General features: G+C 42.9%; 1 protein-coding gene across 2 annotated transcripts in view; it reads left to right on the plus strand.

Moving 5' to 3' along the window:
• ZC3H7A (zinc finger CCCH-type containing 7A) overlaps positions 1-20,341 on the plus strand; it is a 163,031-nt gene that overhangs the window by 6,687 nt on the left and 136,003 nt on the right. For both annotated transcript variants that reach the window (XM_077448975.1, XM_077448974.1), the window contains 7 exons: positions 3,746-3,785; positions 3,872-4,069; positions 12,951-13,109; positions 15,327-15,407; positions 15,486-15,524; positions 17,308-17,338; positions 19,798-20,048. In XM_077448975.1, coding sequence (XP_077305101.1) covers positions 3,746-3,785; positions 3,872-4,069; positions 12,951-13,109; positions 15,327-15,407; positions 15,486-15,524; positions 17,308-17,338; positions 19,798-20,048 — 799 coding nt within the window. The remainder of the gene's footprint in view (positions 1-3,745; positions 3,786-3,871; positions 4,070-12,950; positions 13,110-15,326; positions 15,408-15,485; positions 15,525-17,307; positions 17,339-19,797; positions 20,049-20,341) is intronic.

Genomic DNA, 20,341 nt, shown 5'->3' on the forward strand with positions numbered 1-20,341 from the left:
TCCAGGCAGAGTGCCAGGTAAAAGTAGGTCAACAGGGCAGAAGTCCTTCACAAACCCATCACGGGTCCTTGGATGACTGTGTGTCTTTGCCTGCTTCAGGGCCAGACAGGCAGCAGTCGCAGGAAAAGCAGAGGACAGAGTGAAATCCCAGTGTCCAGAACACCACGGACCTCCCCTTGTCAGAACATAGTAGTGCAGCAGGATAAATCGCTGTACTAACATTGGATTGTTAGTACATCAGCTCTGACCTGAGCTGTCAGAGTTTTTTTTGGGTTGAATGAAAAAAAATAGTGGTGTGCACTAGAGCTGCACGATTCTGGCTAAAATGAGACTCACTATTTTTTTGCTTAGAAGATAGATCACGATTTTCGCGGTGTAACATCATCTTTCACATTAAAACGAAAAAAAAAAAAAAATTGGGCTAACTTTTTACTGTTTCTTTTGTTTTTTTATTCATTGAAGTGTATTTTTTCCCAAAAAATTGCGTTTGAAAGACCACTGGGCAAATACAGTGTGACATAAAAAATTGTAGCAATTGACATTTTATTCCCTAGGGTCTCTGCTAAAATATATATAATGTTTGGGGGTTCCAAGTAATTTTCTAGCAAAAAATATTGATTTTTAACTTAAAGTGGATGTAAACCCTATGATGTCATAATGTAGAGTATACGATTTCCTATCATTTGAGCCTGGTCTTGCCACAAAGGGTTAATCCAGCTCTGAGCAATCCTTTTATTTTTCAGTGAGATAAATCTTGACAAACAGAGAAAAACTTTGTCAAATCCTCCCCCTTGCTGTGAGTGACAGGTGATTTACATATCACATGCACTAGCCTAAGAGACCTGCATTATTTTTTAATTCTCTCCCACTCCTTTCTTCTGCTGCTCTGCCAGGATTGGATGTTCCACACCTCAGCATAATTGGGCATGCTGAAGTCATATGGTTACTTTCATGTCTTTTCATTGGATTTTAGCGATCATAGCAGAAGTTCAGTGTAAGAAATACACAGGAGAAAGCATATTGACAAGGGGAGTGTAGAAGTGGGCGGGGAGTCTGACATCACAACTCCACCCACCGAGCTCCAGACAACAGACTCACCCACAGAATATTCCGTTTTTCGGGTCTCATAACCAACAGAGGGGAGACATTTGACAGATAAAGATACATGCAGGAGGCATGTATATCCTTATTGATAACCCCTATGGCAGTAGTTTAGAAAGGATGACATTGGGTTTACATCCACTTTAAGAAACAAGTGTCAGAAAAAGATTTAGACTTGAAGTGGTTAAACTTCCTGCATTTAGGTTGTTAAACTTGGCAGACTGCCTGGATTTTTTCTTTCACAGAAATGTATCCCTTGATCTAAGAAGGAAGAGTTAGTTACAATGTTTCATGTTAAAAATTTGACAGACTGCCTGGATGTTTTCTTTTGACAGCTGAGTGAGCAGATAAGTCTCTTCACTTGTTATATGAAAGAATTGGCAAACTCTGCAATAGAGATCATCAGGGGTTGAATCGAGATCATGATTTTTTTTTAGCAATTGCGCAGCTCTATTGTGCAATAGGCTTAAGGCCCCTTTCACACTGAGGCGCTTTTCAGTCACTTTCACGCAAAAAAATGCACCTGCAAAGCTCATGAAAACCTATTTCCATTAAAATCAAATGTATGCGTTCACACTGGGGCAGTGCACTGGCAAGGCAGTGAAAAAAGGCTCCTCTCCATTGAAATGAATTGAAAGCTCTTCAAAAGCACCTGAAAAACTCTTCAAAAGTGCCTGAAAAGGCTCTTCAAAAGCGCTCAGTGTTTTCCTGGCAGTTTAGAAGCTCCTTAGTGTGAAAGGGGCCTAAGTGGTACTAACAAGAAACTGCTGAAAGAACGTTTTGCAACTAATTAGTTACTTAGCAACAGTGATATTCTAATGCCCCGTACATTGGAAAAATCTTGGATGGTTTTTTCAACAGAATTCCGCTCAAGCTTGGCTTGCATACACACGGCCACACAAAAGTTCTCTGAATTTTTGACTGTCAAGAACGCGATGACGTACAACACTACGACGAGCCAAGCATGCATAGGAATTTTGCATGTTCTAATTCGTACAGACGATTGGAATTTACGATCGGAACTTTTTCCGACCGAAAAATTGAGAACCTGCTTTCAATCTTTTGCTGGCGGGAATTCCACCAACAAAAGTCCGATGGAGCATACACACAGTCAGAATTTTCAACCAAAAGCTCACATCGGACTTTTGCTGGCGGAATTTTCGTTCGTGTGTATGCGGCATAAGTAAATCTCTGGGTATTCTTGCCCTGTCCCAACTTTTTTGAGATGTGTTGATGCCATAAATTTCATAATTGCCTTATTTTTATTTTTTTAATTGGTACTTTTTCTCAGTTTAAACATTTAAATTTGATATGGTTTCTATTGTGAATAAAATATGGATTTAAGAGATTTGCAAATAATTTCTTTCTGTTTTTATGTAGGTTTTAGGCAGCGTCCCAACTTTTTGGGAATTGGAGTTGTGTATGTTATATATATATATTTATATGTAAACAGCATATGACACCTTTGCTAGCTTTCTTTTTTTTTTTTTTTTGTAGCTTGAACAAAGCAAATTTGATTACAACTAGTAATACATATCTAAACAATCATTTAATGAGCAAAATAATATGTTATTTTGATAACTCATGCTATTGATCTTTGAAGAATGTCGTTTTTTTTTTCCCTTGGATACACATGTAAATGTTAGTCATGGACCCCCATTTATTATGTTGAATTGGTTGTAAAATTTTGAAATGCAAAAAAGACAAAGCATATCTTTATATGAGTACCCATCTCAAAGCATAGAACCTAGTGTGTCTTCCTCTGCATGTGTCACTTCTGGCGGTTTTCTCAGACACCATGCAATCCACAAAGTCGCTCTGAAAAATATGTTCTGTTCTGTGTACTTTAGAGGGCTCTGGAGGAGAGAGGGTTTCAGCTTAAGGCCCCTTTCACACTGGTGTGGTTTTCAGGAGCTACAGCGCTAAAATATAGCATCTTAAAAAACCGACCCCTTTCACACTGGAGCGGTGCGCTGGCAGGAGCGGTGTATTCGGTTAAAACCACCCCGCTAGTATGAAAGGGGCCTTAGATAGCTTATGTGAGAGATTTTGCTCAATCTCCTGATACTTGACATCTCAGTGGGCTTATGTAATTATTTATTACAACTTTTACCATCTTGCGCTGGCGCCTTCTGGCCCTTTAAGGGATTTCAGATTCTGGGAGGTGGGGGTGGGGTTTATGATCATGTGACCTCCACAATTAACTGTCACACATGATTGGAAAGCTCCCAATCGCAAGTAACGATCAGGAGCTTTCCGTTAGCCGTCTGTAACAGTGTCGGGGGCGCGCACGCTATGTACAATCTGGTAGACTAAATGCAGCCACTCTCTCATGCTTGCTCCTGAGATGGACTAGGGACTATGGCCTGTGTAGTGTGCATGGAGCAGTGCGCATGACTGGAGCTAACGTGCACTGCTTGTTCCAAACATATGGAAATGGGGGGAGAGGTTTAGGAGCTCAAGGAGGCAGGAAAACACAGTAGGAAACAATTTAATGAAACTAGATTACGGGACCAAGAAATAGTGGATGTGTATGGATTATTTATGGAGACTAAGGATATTGTTTAGTGTCCCTTTAAGGTTAATAGACAGTACAAAAAAAATCCCAAATGTTTTGAGTTATGTTTTTTATTTTTTGTTTCAGGTCTTCATTACCTTATCTTGGCACCGATAAAGAATATGAGGTGAATAGAGCATTGTGTTTTGAAACTACATGAATGTTTTTATGTTTTGTGTTGTTTATGATATATTTTGTTTTCCCTTTTGACAGATTTTTGTGCAAAAGCTGGTTAGCAACCTGTACAATGAGGGCAATGACTTGTACAAAGAAGGACACAAGAACGATTCTATCAACCAATACTCTGAAGCGCTTAGCCTTGCTAACTATGCCGCATCTGAGAATATTGTGATCACTAGTGAGACACTAGAGAGGTTACATGTGAACCGTGCTGCATGTTACCTGGACATGGTAATTGGAGTGTTTATATAACTATCGCATTCTAAATACAGCTAACTGAACAATAATTATTTGATCTGATGAACTGCGTGTTTTTTGACTGAGACTAACAATATCCATTAACGTTATAATTTAACAATGTGGGTCTTATGCCTTTTTCTTATGATTTAAGCCTCATGCACACGAGACGCAGTTAAACGCGCGTTCAGATGCAGTTGGACAGTTTTTTCAACTGCCCCTGAACTCATTCAATGTTATCCTATGTGTCCATGCACACAGTCTCGTTTTTTTCCGTTTTTATGCAGTTGCGTTTAGTCTCGTTTTTCCAGAAGCAAAAAAATGCGTTCAGAAACAAAAATTTCCACGTTTCAGACGCAAAACGCGGCAAAACGTGGTAAAACGCGGCAAAACGCCGCTACCGCGTTTAGCCGCGTTTGCGTTTATATGCGTTTTTAAAGGTGACCTTTTTTTTTACATTAAAAATCTCAAAAATGATTGCAAATGATGAAAAACCATTAGAAAAATATTTTAAACAATTGCAATTGCAAGTGGACAATCCACAACTTGTGGCAAGTGACATGGCAGGTGGCAAGTGAAGTGGCAAGTGGACAATCCACAACTTGTGGCAAGTGACATGGCAGGTGGCAAGTGATGTGGCAAGTGGACAATCCACAACTTGTGGCAAGTGACGTGGCAGGTGAAGTGGCAAGTGACGTGGAAAGTGGACAATCCACAACTTGTGGCAGGTGACGTGGCAAGTGACCTGGCAGGTGACGCGGCAAGTGACCTGGCAGGTGACGTGGCAAGTGGAAAATCAACAACTTGTGGCAGGTGACTGGCATGTGACGTGGCAAGTGGACAATCCATAACTTGTGGCAGGTGACGTGGCAAGTGACGTGGCAAGTGACGTGGCAAGTGGACAATCCACTTGTGGCAGGTGACGTGGCAAGTGGACAATCCACTTGTGGCAGGGGATGTGGCAAGTGACGTGGCGAGTGGACAATCCACAACTTGTGTCAGGTGACGTGGCAAGTGGACAATCCACAACTTGTGGCAGGTGATGTGGCAAGTGATGTGGCAAGTGGACAATCCACTTGTGGCAGGTGACGTGGCAGGGGACGTGGCAAGGGACGTGGCAAGTGGACAATCCACAATTTGTGGCAGGTGATGTGGCAAGTGATATGGCAAGTGGACAATCCACTTGTGGCAGGTGACGTGGCAGGGGACGTGGCAAGGGACGTGGCAAGTGGACAATCCACAACTTGTGGTAGGTGACGTGGCAGGTGATGTGGCAAGTGATGTGGCAGGTGATGTGACAAGTGGACAATCCACATCTTGTGGCAAGTGACGTGGCAGCTGACGTGGCAAGTGACGTGGCAAGTGGACAATCCAAAACTTGTGGCAGGTGACGTGGCAGGTGACGTGGCAGGTGACGTGGCAAGTGACGTGGCAAGTGGACAATCCACATCTCGTGGCAAGTGACGTGGCAGGTGATGTGGCAAGTGACGTGGCAAGTGGACAATCCACAACTTGTGGCAGGTGACGTGGCAGGTGATGTGGCAAGTGATGTGGCAGGTGATGTAACAAGTGGACAATTCACATCTTGTGGCAAGTGACGTGGCAGCTGACGTGGCAAGTGACGTGGCAAGTGGACAATCCAAAACTTGTGGCAGGTGACGTGGCAAGTGACGTGACAGGTGACGTGGCAAGTGGACAATCCACAGCTTGTGGCAAGTGACATGGCAGGTGGCAAGTGATGTGGAAAGTGGACAATCCACAACTTGTGACAGGTGACGTGGCAAGTGATGTGGCAAGTCACGTGGCAAGTGGAAATCCACAACTTGTGGCAGGTGATGTGGCTGGTGACGTGGCAAGTGGACAATCCACAACTTGTGGCAGGTGGCATGGCAGGTGACATGGAAAGTGGACAATCCACATTTTGTGGCAAGTGACGTGGCAGGTGATGTGGCAAGTGACGTGGCAAGTGGACAATCCACAACTTGTGGCAGGTGATGTGGCAAGTGACGTGGCAGGTGATGTGGACAATCCCTAACTTGTGGCAGGTGACGTGTCAAGTGACGTGGCAAGTGGACAATTCACAACTTGTGGCAGGTGACGTGGCAAGTGGACAATCCACTTGTGGCAGGTGACGTGGCAGGGGACGTGGCAAGGGACGTGGCAAGTGGACAATCCACAACTTGTGCCAGGTGATGTGGCAAGTGGACAATCCACAACTTGTGGCAGGTGACGTGGCAGGTGATGTGGCAAGTGATGTGGCAGGTGATGTGACAAGTGGACAATCCACATCTTGTGGCAAGTGACGTGGCAGCTGACGTGGCAAGTGACGTGGCAAGGGGAAAATCCAAAACTTGTGGCAGGTGACGTGGCAAGTGACGTGGCAGGTGACGTGGCAAGTGACGTGGCAAGTGGACAATCCACATCTCGTGGCAAGTGACGTGGCAGGTGATGTGGCAAGTGACGTGGCAAGTGGACAATTCACAACTTGTGGCAGGTGACGTGGCAGGTGATGTGGCAAGTGATGTGGCAGGTGATGTGACAAGTGGACAATCCACATCTTGTGGCAAGTGACGTGGCAGCTGACGTGGCAAGTGACGTGGCAAGTGGAAAATCCAAAACTTGTGGCAGGTGACGTGGCAAGTGACGTGGCAGGTGACGTGGCAAGTGACGTGGCAAGTGGACAATCCACATCTCGTGGCAAGTGACGTGGCAGGTGATGTGGCAAGTGACGTGGCAAGTGGACAATTCACAACTTGTGGCAGGTGACGTGGCAGGTGATGTGGCAAGTGATGTGGCAGGTGATGTGACAAGTGGACAATCCACATCTTGTGGCAAGTTACGTGGCAGCTGACGTGGCAAGTGACATGGCAAGTGGACAATCCAAAACTTGTGGCAGGTGACGTGGCAAGTGACTTGACAGGTGACGTGGCAAGTGACGTGGCAAGTGGACAATCCACAGCTTGTGGCAAGTGACATGGCAGGTGGCAAGTGATGTGGAAAGTGGACAATCCACAACTGTGACAGGTGACGTGGCAAGTGATGTGGCAGGTGATGTGGCAAGTCACGTGGCAAGTGGAAATCCACAACTTGTTGCAGGTGATGTGGCTGGTGACGTGGCAAGTGGACAATCCACAACTTGTGGCAGGTGATGTGGCAAGTGACGTGGCAAGTGGACAATCCACAACTTGTGGCAGGTGATGTGGCAAGTGACGTGGCAGGTGATGTGGACAATCCCCAACTTGTGGCAGGTGATGTGGCAAGTGACGTGGCAAGTGGACAATCCACAACTTGTGGCAAGTGGACAATCCCCAACTTGTGGCAAGTGACGTGGCAAGTGACGTGGCAAGTGGACAATCCAAAACTTGTGGCAGGTGACGTGGCAAGTGACGTGGCAGGTGATGTGGCAAGTCACGTGGCAAGTGGACAATCCACAACTTGTGGCAGGTGACGTGGCAGTTGGACAATCCACAACTTGTGGCAGATGACATGGCAAGTGACGTGGCAGGTGATGTGGCAAGTCACGTGGCAAGTGGACAATCCACAACTTGTGGCAGGTGCCGTGGCAAGTGACACGCTAAATACAAGTACACTGCAGCTCTCACAGCTGCTGCTACTCACTCTGGTCTCACAAAATTGCTGAAATAGTTAATTTTTGAGCTGGGGAGGGTCTATGATGTTAGCTTAACTAAACGCTTCTAGACGCAAACGCGGTAAAACGCCGCTAAATCGCGGTAAAAATCGCGGCAAAACGCGCGTTTCTAAACGCCGGTTTCAACATGTGTCCAGCAGCGTTTGCATCTGCGTCTCGTGTGCATGAAGCCTTACTGTATAAAATTGTACAGGATCATTACAGTGAATCCTATTCAAAGCAACACTTAACTGAAATATCTTCCCCCTAACACATGTACCCATCTTCTCTTAGCTCTTCAGCCACTCTGTTTGGTCAAACGCCTTCTTCTTGATATGTAACTACTCTTCTACCTTTAAAGCAGTGCTGTGTACATGAGCTAATGATCACCAGGCCACAGCAGAGCAAGCCTACATAAGACCTCTCCTCTACACTTCTGTGGGGAGAGTGTAGGGAATTCAAGTTTAAACAGCTAGAGAAAGATTTAAGTAAACCTGTTGCATGGTCAAAGCATTTAAAACAAGCCTGAAGTACTTCTAATGCCCTGTGCACACGGTCGGAAATTCATACGGAAAAGGTCCAATCAGATTATATTGTCTGAAAATCTGATCATGTGTGGGCTCTATCTGACTTTTTCCGTCGGAATCTCCTCAAAAATCCGATCAGACATTTTTTTCCAATCGTTTGTAGAGAATTCCGATTAGAAAACGTGCCACGCATGCTCAGATCAAATTACGAGACCAAAGCTATTGGCTACTAGCCACAACGTAGTCCCGTCGCAACGGACGAACGTCATCACGTTCCGAACGATCGGATTTTCCGACAACTTTGTTCGACCATGTGTATGCAACACTAGTTTCAGACAAAATCTGTCGGAAAAAATCCGACGGATTTTGTTGTCGGAATGTCCGACCATGTGTACGGGGGCTTAAGCCATTTTGTATAAAGTATGGAATAGTTTAAATCCCGGTCAGTCTTTCTGTCATTGTGCCCTATTGGGAAAATTTGCCTTCACTTTCTGTTCTGCAAACTCAACTGGAAGTAAGGGGTAATCAAAGTGTAGAAAATCCCTTCGTAGACAGTTATCGCTGTCCCCATTGGAAGATTTCCCCATTTCTGTTCTCATGAAATCTCAGAATGTTGGGTTACTTTATCATCTATCGAGGGACTCTGTTATATACATGATTTGTGGAATATAATGTGACATGCATCAGCAACCTGTAGTAGTCTACAACTGGGTGGTCATTTGTTAACATTTACAGAGATTTGAAGATTACGTGTGGGTGCTGAATATTGTATACCTTTGGGTCCAAACTTTGCATTTCCCCCCAACCTTTCCTCATCGCACAGCAGTATTTTATGCTTCAAGTTTCCTGGTCTCTCAGCTTTTGACAGATCTTTAGCAGGCTATTTAGAGAGTACTGTCTCAGGAAGCCATTGTTCAGGAAAAAGCTCAAGAATGCTACTCCAGCCTATTAACTGTTTTCATGCAGAAGGCTGGTATACAGAATATTTTGGATTTGAAGGCCCTTACCACCATCATTCACCCCAAAAATCGAAATATGGGGTCCATTTACTCTTAGCTTATTTTTTGTCAGGATGCTTGCCTTTTACATACCTATCTTTCTATATCACCAGTGATATCTCTGTTTTACTGTGGCCGACAACCTCTATAAGTGTGTGCACATCTTTCAGCTAGTCATCTGCACCCAAAGTGTTTACCGAGATTTTCTCCCTGTGCTTACTTTTCTTCTGAGTACAGGGCATACATGTTAAAAGTTACTTGGACAACCTGCTGGTAGGGATACAGTCAACGGTGGATCTACAAATCAATGTCAACAAAACTCTTTCAACTCTATTGGCAGATACAGATGTCATTGCTGACACTATCAGATTGCCAACATTATGTGGGTCTCGTCCTGGACATAGCTTTAACCAGCCATCATGCCTGGAGAGACTCCGGTCCAAGGCTCATTAACTCTTGTCACACCGTTGATCTACACTGTGAAATTGCATGAGAGTTTTAGTTCTCATTGTAACTTTATAAACCATACCATTTGCCCAGTGTCATACAGGGTTCTTGCAAAGGAACAGTCTATCTGTGTGGGACAAGTACTCCTGTCCTTTAAAAGGGAGATCCAGTTGGGTCATTATGCCAGAACATCATTATTGTGGTGGATATTGTCTCTGGCTCGGACAGATGGCAAGTACTTTCTCCCCCTCGGTTAGCAGATAGTCACAAGACATGTAAGCCTCCTGTGTTGAAGTGGAGTGCTGTTCATCCTGACAATGCAGGACCGCAGAAGGCAAAGCCTTCAACCATCTCCTTGAAGTGTTGAAGAATGTGCCTTGCCTTCCTTCTCTGATTTGCACAACTGTGGGGTCATCCAATTTGGAATAAATCAGACAGTGGCAAACATCAACAGGTAGAGTCAAAGAGCTTAGCAGCCAGGGGGTAGAGGTTGGTCTGGGTAGAACAATAATCCAGCTCATTTGGCTGTCCATATTCTTGGCATGGAAAGCTGACGGGTAGGTTTCTGAGTTGACAATGTCTATATTCTGGAGAGTGGTTGGTCAGAATCTTTGCTTCCACTGGGGAATGCTGGATAAAGATCTGTTTTCTATTTAGGAAGCTAAAAAATCTTTATTGAAGATCTCACAATCCACTGGCAGTGGATTCGCTGGTGGCTCCATGGCACGTGAGGGACCGAGGTATCTCAGATTCTGTGATCTCCACCATTAAAATCTACCCGAAAATGTATCATTGCACCTGTAAGGCCTGCTTCAGCTGGTATGAGGCTAAGGCTCGGTTCACACAGGGACGACTTGTCCAGGCGACTTAGCCGCCTGACAAGTCGCGCTCCGTTCTGTACTATGGAACCGTTCTAATAGGAGCGACTCAAGTCGCTCCGACTTAGAAAAAAGGTTCCTGTACTACTTTTGAGGCGACTTCAGACGACTTGCATTGACTTCTATACAGAAGTCGTTTTGCAAGTCGCCGCTGAAGTCGTTTGCAGGTCGCGATGTGAGTCGCGCTGCAAGTCGTGCCGCCCCTGTGTGAACCAAGCCTAAGAGGTTCACTCGTTTCATTGGGGAGTACCCTCAGGGTCAGTTGTCAGCCTTGGCTATACTCCTGCAGAGACCTTTGGCTACCCATTCATTGATCCAGACTTTTGTTTAAGGAGTCCCTTATATTGCTCCACCTATTAGATTGTCACGTCAGCCATGGGGTCTCAACTTGGTCTTGGCAGTCCTCCAGAAACCTACTTTTGAACTAGTCTAAAATATCTCTGTGTCTTCTCTGTAGCACAAGGTGGCCTCTTTAGTGTTGATTGCTTTGTCTTGGTTTCTGATTTGGCTGCCGTGTCCTGTAAAGCAGTGCTTCTCAACCTCAGTCCTCAAGTACCCCACAACAGACCATGTTTGCAGGTTTTCCTTTATCTTGCACAGGTGCTTTAAATCTGAGTGAACATCTTGGTATTTTGGACCGCTATTTATTCTCAAAACATGGCTTATTGGTACTTGAGGACTGTGGTCGAGAACCACTGCTGTAAAGAACCCTTTTAAGTGCTCCAGAGGGAAAAGTTTGTACTGAAACCAAGACCTCCTATCTTCTTATCCAAGGTAGTGTCTGTGTTTCATTTAAATAAAGACATTTGTTTGTATTTTTTTTATGTCTGGTTACTAAACATCCCATGAAGATTGCTCTTCTCTATTTGGAAATATCATTCCTTTTTACAATTTTGGAAGGTCCCAAGAAAGGGGCTTCAGTTTCCAGTTCAACTATTTTCAGGTGTATTCACCAAACTGTTGTTCAGGAGTACAAATGGGAACATTCCCACCTTTTGCTGTTTGTGGCCAGGCAGATGAATGAGGTGCAGGAGGAGATTGAGTGCCTGGAAGGGAGGCAAAAGAAGGAAGCATAAACACAATATTATTGAACAGTAACCGGCCCAGTCACTGACCAACACATGGAGCTCTGATATCAAGGTCAAGCTCTGTCTCATTAGGGCATCAGACTGTATTTCCAAAAAATTTTTTGTTCACCAATCAGTGTCCTATCTCCCAGCCTGGCTATCTCTTCATCTTCTCCTTTAATGTTTATCTCTTTGACCCCCTCCTCTCAGTGTAACTTTTTACTGACCTCCTAACTCTGGATTACTTGCTACTGAACTTTGTTATTATTGTCCCCTGCTCTCCACCTTACCTATTCCTGGCCCCTCCTCTTTGTGTTACTAATGACCCTGCATTCTGCATTACTACTCACCTCTGCATATAGTGTTACTTATTCCCAACTCTTACTTTCTCCTGACCCCTCCTCTCTGTGTTACTACTGACCCTTGCACTGTGGGGTTACTCCCTCCTGATGCCTGTACACTGTTTTTTACTACAAGTTTCTAAACTTTGTACCACTTTCTCCTGACCCCTGCACTCTGCATTAATTACTGTTGGCTTATGAACTCTTCATCACTACTGGCCCTTGAACTTTTAAAACCTTCTTTACTTTTCAGTAGAGCTTTTTGTACTTAAATCAAAGAAAGAATGTTGCACCCAGCTGATTATTGCTCTCTTCCATATTCTTCAGGTAGATCCCCAACTCTCCAAGGTTGCCCACCCCTCCTATCAAGGTTAAGCCTGGGAACATTTTGTCCTGTGAATTGATCATATAAATTTGTTTAGTTTTATTTGTTTAACCTGCAAGGATTTTATCCTAAAGCTCTGTACACACGAGTAGACATTGGCCGGTTCAACAAAAAAAAGTCTGACATTCGAACTGTGTGTATGCCAGTCTGTCCGGCAGAATCCGGCCCTTTCGCAAGCATGCTGGAAAACCAGCAGCCGACCCACTCCCGGTCAGCACTCTCAGCCAATGGAGCAGACAGCTGATCGGAGTGTTCTGGCGGGGGGCATCCCCTGTCAGAACACACCAGCTCAGCATGGGAGATTGATGTACTAACTTTGCATAGTTAGTACAGCTGCTTTGACCAGAGCTGACAGGTTTTTTTCATTCAACCCACTTTCGTCAAAACTCCAGGCTTTTTCTACTTCATTTGCATTATTACCTTGACGTGAGAACTGAGTAGCATGTTTTTTTGGTCGGTGTAGCCAATCTGGGCAGTGAATTTATTACTCCTAACTTTTTAGAGTATGGCTGCTAATAGTTGATTGACTTTGAAGTATTTGATGGACACAACCCCTTTAATGTTCTAGATTAAAACATTGTATTGTATTATCTGTTACCTATAGGGTTTACATGAGGATGCTTTAAGAGATTGTGAAGATGCTTTGCACATACATGACAAAAATCTCAAAACACTGTACTGCAAGTCTAAAGCCCTCTTTTTACTTGAGAAATACAAAGAGGCTTATGAGGCTGTGGCCAAGTGCTCCCTTATTGCTCCAAAGGTAAGATAAGCTCACAGCATGTCTATTGTTTATTTTTATAAACTCTGCTTATACCTACTTTGTAAGTGGAGGACACAGATTGCTAAAATAATAGCTTTTATGTAGAATAGCTATGGGAATTCTTACTGGAATTCTGATGTCACAGTGTTGTTTGGCAGTGAACTTTTATTGATTCAGAATTATTGTGCCACTTTGGGTTCAGGGAATGGCAGCATTCATCTGAAGTAGAGCTGCACAATTAATCGTTAAAAAAAAACACGATCTCGATTCACCCCCCCCCCCCCCCCCCCTTACATTTCTTCCGCTGAGAGTAGGCGATTCTTTCATATAAACAAGTGGAGATATTATCTGCTTACTCAGCTGTCAAAAGAAAGTGTCCAGGGCAATCTGCCAAGTGTAGAACTTGAAACATTGTAACTAATGCTTACTTATTAGATCAAAGGGAAAGAACTTGTGTAAACAAATAATCTGGGCAGTCTGCCAAGCTTTCAACCATGGGAAGTTTAACCACTTAAAGTCTAAATCTTTTTCTGACACTTCTTGCTTAAGTTAAAATCAATATTATTTGCTAGAAAATTACATGGAACCCCCAAACATTTTTATATATATTGCTGCAATATTTTATGTCGCACTGTATTTGCCCAGCAGTCTTTCAAATGCAGTTTTTTGGGAAAAATATATACTTCAAAAAATAAAAAAACTTAAGGTTAGCACAATTTTGTTTTGTTTTAATGTGAAAGATGATACTCCGAGAATCGTGATCTATCTTCTAAGCAAAAAAATTGTGATTCTCATTTTAGCCAGAATTGTGCAGCTCTAATCTGAAGCTTCTTTTTACACTAGACTTAAGCAGTGGTGGCCGGTGGAAATTTGTTTTTGGGGTGGGGCAGTATGGGCCCCCCTGTCCTCTCCCTCCTCCTCGGTGGCAAGTCGGGAGTCTTCTCTTTTCGGCTGATCGGAAAATAGGGAGGTCTCACACCTGATTCTGATTGGCCATATTGAGGATCAACGTTTCAACAGCGATTTTTTTCTTTTGCTGTTGTAACACACCTAAGTGGGATTGGAGCGTATTCTCTGTGATCTGAGCCCACCCGATTTTTAATCAGGTGCTTAAAAAAAAACAAAAAAAAAACAGCTGCTGTAATTTATGTACCCGGTGCCCTGAAAGGGGCCGGACGCATGAATAGGGTGTGGCTGTGGGGGCCGTGGATAGTCATGCTATGCATGAATTTATCCATTGCCTATGGGGGGGCAGAGTGGAGAGAGGGGGTGACGCCCGTATGGACTGACCACCACTGGTCTTAAGATATCTTTGCAGTTTTATTTTGGAATACATATTGGTAGAATAATATAACATGTATTTTTCTGTTTTTTTTTATTACATTTCTTCAGTTGCTTCCTGTTTTCTAGCCTAGGCTAAAACAATACCCACATCCCAGGAGTCTTCATGGGCATTCTTTTCATGAGAAGGAGGGGCTTTCTTAGCTAAGCACACCCTCCTGCCCTGCATGCCTGAGCTAAAGGCATATGATTTCCAGGAAGTAAATGCTACATGAATCATCTGGCCTTACTCGAAATAGCCAAGGCCAGAACTGCTGGGGGGTGTTTTTCAAAGTAATTATACGTGAGTTTGTTTTAAAAATTTAAAATGAATAAAATTGTGTTTTCAGTTTTGTGGTGCTCAGATACAGGTCTGTTCCGTGTTAAACCTTCCCCTTTGTTATTGTACTTATTTTGCGATATCTCACAATGACAGAGGGGTTCGCTCAGAAGTCTGCTGCCTTCACTTTCACTGTCCAATCATAGGCTGGTGGTTTGGAAGTGGAAGACGGGCTTTGTTGTGTGGCAGAGCTGTACAAATATCAGGACTGGGTGATCAGAAATACAAATGATTTTCAGATAAAAAAAAGAAAAAGCTCTCATTTAGTTCATCTGTGTATTTGGCTGTTTCTCTGGAGTTCAGCCTTAAAGCACAACTCTGGCCAAAACATTTTTTTAATAAAGTGGGGAAGACATAGAACATCTGGATCTAGAGCTCGAACCACTGGCCTAAAATGAAAATACACAATATTTACAAGCAATATTTTGTATTTACCTGCCTAAAAAATAAAATGAAAAAATGTTTACGCAGTACACATTTCCTTTAAAAAAGAAATGCACTCATGCATATAAGACAATTTCCAAAATAACACTTTTAATCAAAACTCTTTCATGCAGGATGAAAGTGTTGTAAAGTTAACCCAAGAACTAGCAAGGAAACTTGGATTGAAAATTAGAAAAGCATATGTCAGAGCTCAGGTAAGCAGTATTTTACCCTTCTTTATTCTTAGACCATTGGGGGTCATCATTCTCTAAATATATTGTTTTGTATTTCAGCCTGGTTCACAAAGTACACACATGGATGCAACAGAGAAGGTTAGTAATTTTTGTCAGTGCTTTGTGTTCATTATATGTGACGCTAGTCCAGGAATTCAGCCACATGGTAAAATATGCTGGTAAGTTAAAGCAGAACTTCACCCAAAAGAGGAAAATCCGCTTTATGTTCACCAAACCCCTTTACTTACTGTACTGTTTGTATGGAGGAAAATTTTTGTCATCCAAGACTTTTGTCCTACAAACCCAGTGTTCATAATGTGTGTGTCGGTGTGTGTGTGTGTGTGTGTGGGGGGGGGGGGGGGGGGTTCTGTAGCCCAAGGAAGATAACTGGGAAGGCTGACATCATTGCTTGAGATTTAAATTCAGTTTACAGAAAGTTACAAGTACATTTGATTTCTGGCAAGATTAAGAGATTTTTTTTGTACTTGTGAAAAATGTATCTCGTCTGAAAAAGAAAAGTAATGCGGCCACATTTAACCACTTCAGCCCCAGAAGATTTGGCTGCTGAATGATCAGGCCATTTTTTGCGATTCGGCGTTGCGGAGAATCGCTCCCATCACTGGAGGAGAGATGGTTTCAGCTTAAGAGTTATAGCTTATGTGAGAGGTTTTGCTCAATCTCCTGAGGCTTGTCATTTCAGTGGGCTTTTGTAAATATTTATTACAACTTTTACCCTCTTGCGCTGGTAACTCCTGGCCCTTTACCCACCAGCCCCGGACCATTTGGCTGTCCAAAGACCAGAGCGTTTTTTGCGATTCGGCACTGTGTTGCTTTAACTGACAATTGCGCGGTCCTGCAACGCTGCATGAAAACAAAATAGACGTCCTTTTTTCCCACAAATAGAGCTTTCTTTTGGTGGTATTTGATCGCCTCGGCATTTTTTTTTTTTTTGCCCTATTAACAAAACAATTTTGAAAAAAAAAAAAAATGATATTTTGTACTTTTTGCTATAAAAGAGATCCCATTTTTTCTCAGTTTAGGCCGATATGTATTCTTCTAAATATTTTTAATAAAAAAAAAAAATCGCAATAAGCGTATATTGATTGGTTGTCACAAAAGTTATAGCGTCTTCAAAATAGGGCATAGAAGCTAAAGATTTATAGCATATTTATTATTATTTCTTTTTCCACTAGTAATGACGGAGATCTGCAATTTATTTATTTATTTATTTATTTTTTAATCATGACTGTGACATTATGGCGGACACATCGGACACTTGACACGTTTTTGGAACCATTGGCATTTATACAGGGATCAGTGCTATAAAAATGCACTGATTACTGTAAAAACGTCACTGGCAGTGACACTAGGGGGCGATCAAGGGGTTAACTATGTTCCCTGCTATGTTTTTCTAACTGAAGGGGGAGGGGATTGACTAGAGGAAGTGACTGATTGTGGTTCCTAGCTAATAGGAACACACGATCTAAGGATAATAGAACACAGTTCTAAAGTGGGAGTAAACTCCCTTGCATGATTTTTACCTATAAGTAAGCCTATAATAAGGCTTACAGTACCTATGGAATGAGGAGGATGCAGGAGAATGAGCTAGAAGAAAAAAAGAGAACAATGTGGTTGAAACCTGAATTCCACTGCTGCTCACATACCACTGGCTGACTTCTTTGTGTTGCCATATATTATAGTCCGCAATAACTTTTCACCCTTAATGAGGCAAGTCTTTGTTTCCTTGTATCATTTCTTTCAGTTAGAATAAAGGAATGGGAACACAGTGACCTGCTTATCACTGTGAACCCTAAATTAATAATTGTTTGCTTTATACCTTTTTTAGTTCTTTTATTTGTATTTTTATTTTTTTGTATTACAGACAGATTGTGTTGCGAATGAACTAGAACCCGGTATGTATGTGTTCTTTTTTTCTTTTCTTTCAGGCTTATAATTATTTTTAATTATATTATGATAATTATTGCTTCAGCTGTTTTTTCCAACTGTATAGGGAGCGTACTGGGCCCAATTCTATCATCTTTTAGGCTGGGTTCACAATGGTACAACAAATGCTCCGACATTGGGAGCACATGTCGCATGACGTGTATAAATCAATGGTTCCCTATGAGAGCCGTCCTAACTGGTCCGACTTTGAAAAAGGTTCCTGCACTACTTTGGTCCGACTTTGATCCTACTTCAGCCCATTGAATATCATTGAAGTCAGATCAAAGTCAGATCATCGTCTTAACTTATCTGACTTTGGCATGCGACAAAGGAATCAATCAATTTTCAGGAAGGCCAATTATCGGCGGCCGATATTGGCATTTTCTGAAAAATCTGTCTCAAACTAGACTGATATTACCAATATTGCTTCAAGGGGTTTTTACCGAGGTACCATTGTTTAGAATGGACAGTCGGCTTTATTTTAGCAACAGCCTATGCAGCTTAGCAGCCGCTCAGCTGTTTTAGAAAAAAACTGGAGGGGACTGCCAGCGCCGCTCACCCGGGCTCTGCTATCCCATCGGGAGGCCCGAGCAACCAGCCAGCACGTGCGCCGGCTGGCTGAAGACCCAAAAAGGCCAATGCTTCATTTGGGTTTCGGATCTAGTAATATGGAAGCAATGTCATATCATCACTTCCCGGATTACTGGCATCTTAAAGGCACCAGTTTAAAAAATAAAGTATTCAAAAACAGATCTTGACGTTTTGAATACTTTGAAGTGCAAAGGAAGGGGTTTGGGGACTTAGACACCCAATCTCTCCATAAAGAGTACCTGTCAATGCCTATTACTGTCACAAGGGATGTTTACATTCTTTGTGACAGCAATAACAGTGAATAAAAATGTAAATTTACAGTGTAAAAAAATGTTTTTTTTAAATGTACAATACATTGGCCAAAAATATCGGCTATTGTCAGGAGAGGTGGCCGAAATATCGGTATCGTATTGGCACCAAAAAAATGATATCGGTCAATCCCTAATGCGACATGTGCTCTGAGGATCTTGAAGAGGAACCCTATGTTAAAAAAAAAAAAAAAAAAAAAAAAGGAATAGGGTTCCCCCTCCAAGACGATAACAGACTGTTCTGTTTGGTATGGCTTTTAAGGGGAACCCCCACATTAAATAAATAGCGTGCCCCCCCCCCCAAATCCATACCAGACCCTTATCCGAGCTTGCAGCCCAAGAGGAAAGGGTTGGGGATGAGTGAGCTCCTGGTGAACCATACCTACTGAACCATACCAGGCCGCATGCACTCAACATTGGGGGGTGGGTGCTTTGGGGCAAGGGGGCCCTGCGCCCCCCCACCCTAAAGCACCTTGTCCCCATGGGAATCTGGAAGCCCCCTTTAACAAGGGGACCCCCAGATCCCAGCCCCCACCCAATGTGAAGGAGTATGGGGTACATTGTACCTCTACCTATTCACCTAAAAAAAAGTGTCAAAAATAAAAACAGTACGCAGGTTTTGACAAAGTAATTTATTAAAGTAGCTACGGCGTCTCTTCTCCTTCCGATTTCTTCTCCCTCTACTGATGTCTTCTCCCACTGCCGGTTTTCCTCTCTCCGCTGTCTTCTTCCTCTGCCGGTTCTCCTCTGTTCTTCCACCGATTATTTTATTTTTTTTCCACTCGCCTCAAAGCACCCACCCCCCATGTTGAGGGCATGTGGCCTGGTATGGTTCAGGAGAAGGGGGGGCGCTCGCTCATCCCCCTTTCCTGACCTGCCGGGCTGCATGCTCGGATAAGGGTCTGGTATGGATTTTGGGGGGAACCCCCACGCCAGTTTTTTTTGGCGTGGGGGTTCCTCTGAAAGGTCTGGTATGGTCTTGGAGGGGGAACCCTATGCTGTTTTTTTTTTTTAATTGTTATTTTTTTTAATTTGGCACGGAGTTTCCTTTAAAAATTCATACCAGACTCAAAGGGCCTGGTGTTGTTGGGATCAAAGTCGGATCCCGTTCATTGAAGTTGGATGGAAGTCGGACTTCAAGCTGCAGGGCAATGTCGGATTTACAGCCGTATGACTGTCGTGTCATACCAGTGTGAACCCAGCCTTACTGGGACATCCATTTTATCTTGTTACATAGGTACAGAGTTTAGTCAGGTTGAAAAAAAAGACACAAGTCCATTTAAAGCACCTTTGCAAGATAAAGGAAAACCGTGCAAACATGGCCTGTTGGGGGTACTTGAGGACAAGGTTGAGAACCACTGCTCTAGATGATCATTTAACCCTTGCAGTGCAGGGGCTGTCTTACTGCAACAAAGGGTTTTTAACTCCCATGGAATTCAGCTTTAAATGTTCTAAAATGATCACATCAGCAGTTTATACTGTATTGCATTGTTATTTGTTTTAAAATGTTTATCTCTGCTCTATTTTAGATTTGCCTGAAGTGGACTCCTCTTCTCGCAGTGTTAAAACTGAAATATCAAGGGAGGAATCTCCGATTCCGGTGTCATCTGTCTCCTCTAATGTGCTCCCTGCAGCTGGACCTGAAGTAGGGCTTTTCCCTTCAGCCCTTGTTAGCAATGAAACATCTGTTCTGTTTCCAGTGTCAAATTTACGTGATGAAATTATTGGAGATGAACTGGATCTCATCCTCGATTCTGTTCCAACATCTACTAGTCTATTGGTGAGGTTAATAAAATATTTGAAGTACAAGGATGTTTTATAATTACCATTTATAGATGTTCCTTTTATGAAAATAACTATTCAGTTATGATTTCAATTTAAACTCCCAAGCATGCATTCATGCTGTATTGGCTTTACATATTCATGTTACTAGATAAAAGCTGTATGGAAATGAAGCCAGTTTCATAGACGTTTTCATAAAAATTGGTTGTGAACAGCTTTATACTTCAGTATGCCTTGTTCTCCAAGCAATCCGGTAGGATCGTGAACACATTTCTTAAATACAGGTATGAT

Source organism: Lithobates pipiens, unplaced genomic scaffold, assembly GCF_037356315.1.
Source record: "Lithobates pipiens isolate NorthernLeopardFrog02 unplaced genomic scaffold, aLitPip1_a1.2 Scaffold_22, whole genome shotgun sequence".
Classification (NCBI taxonomy): domain Eukaryota; kingdom Metazoa; phylum Chordata; class Amphibia; order Anura; family Ranidae; genus Lithobates; species Lithobates pipiens.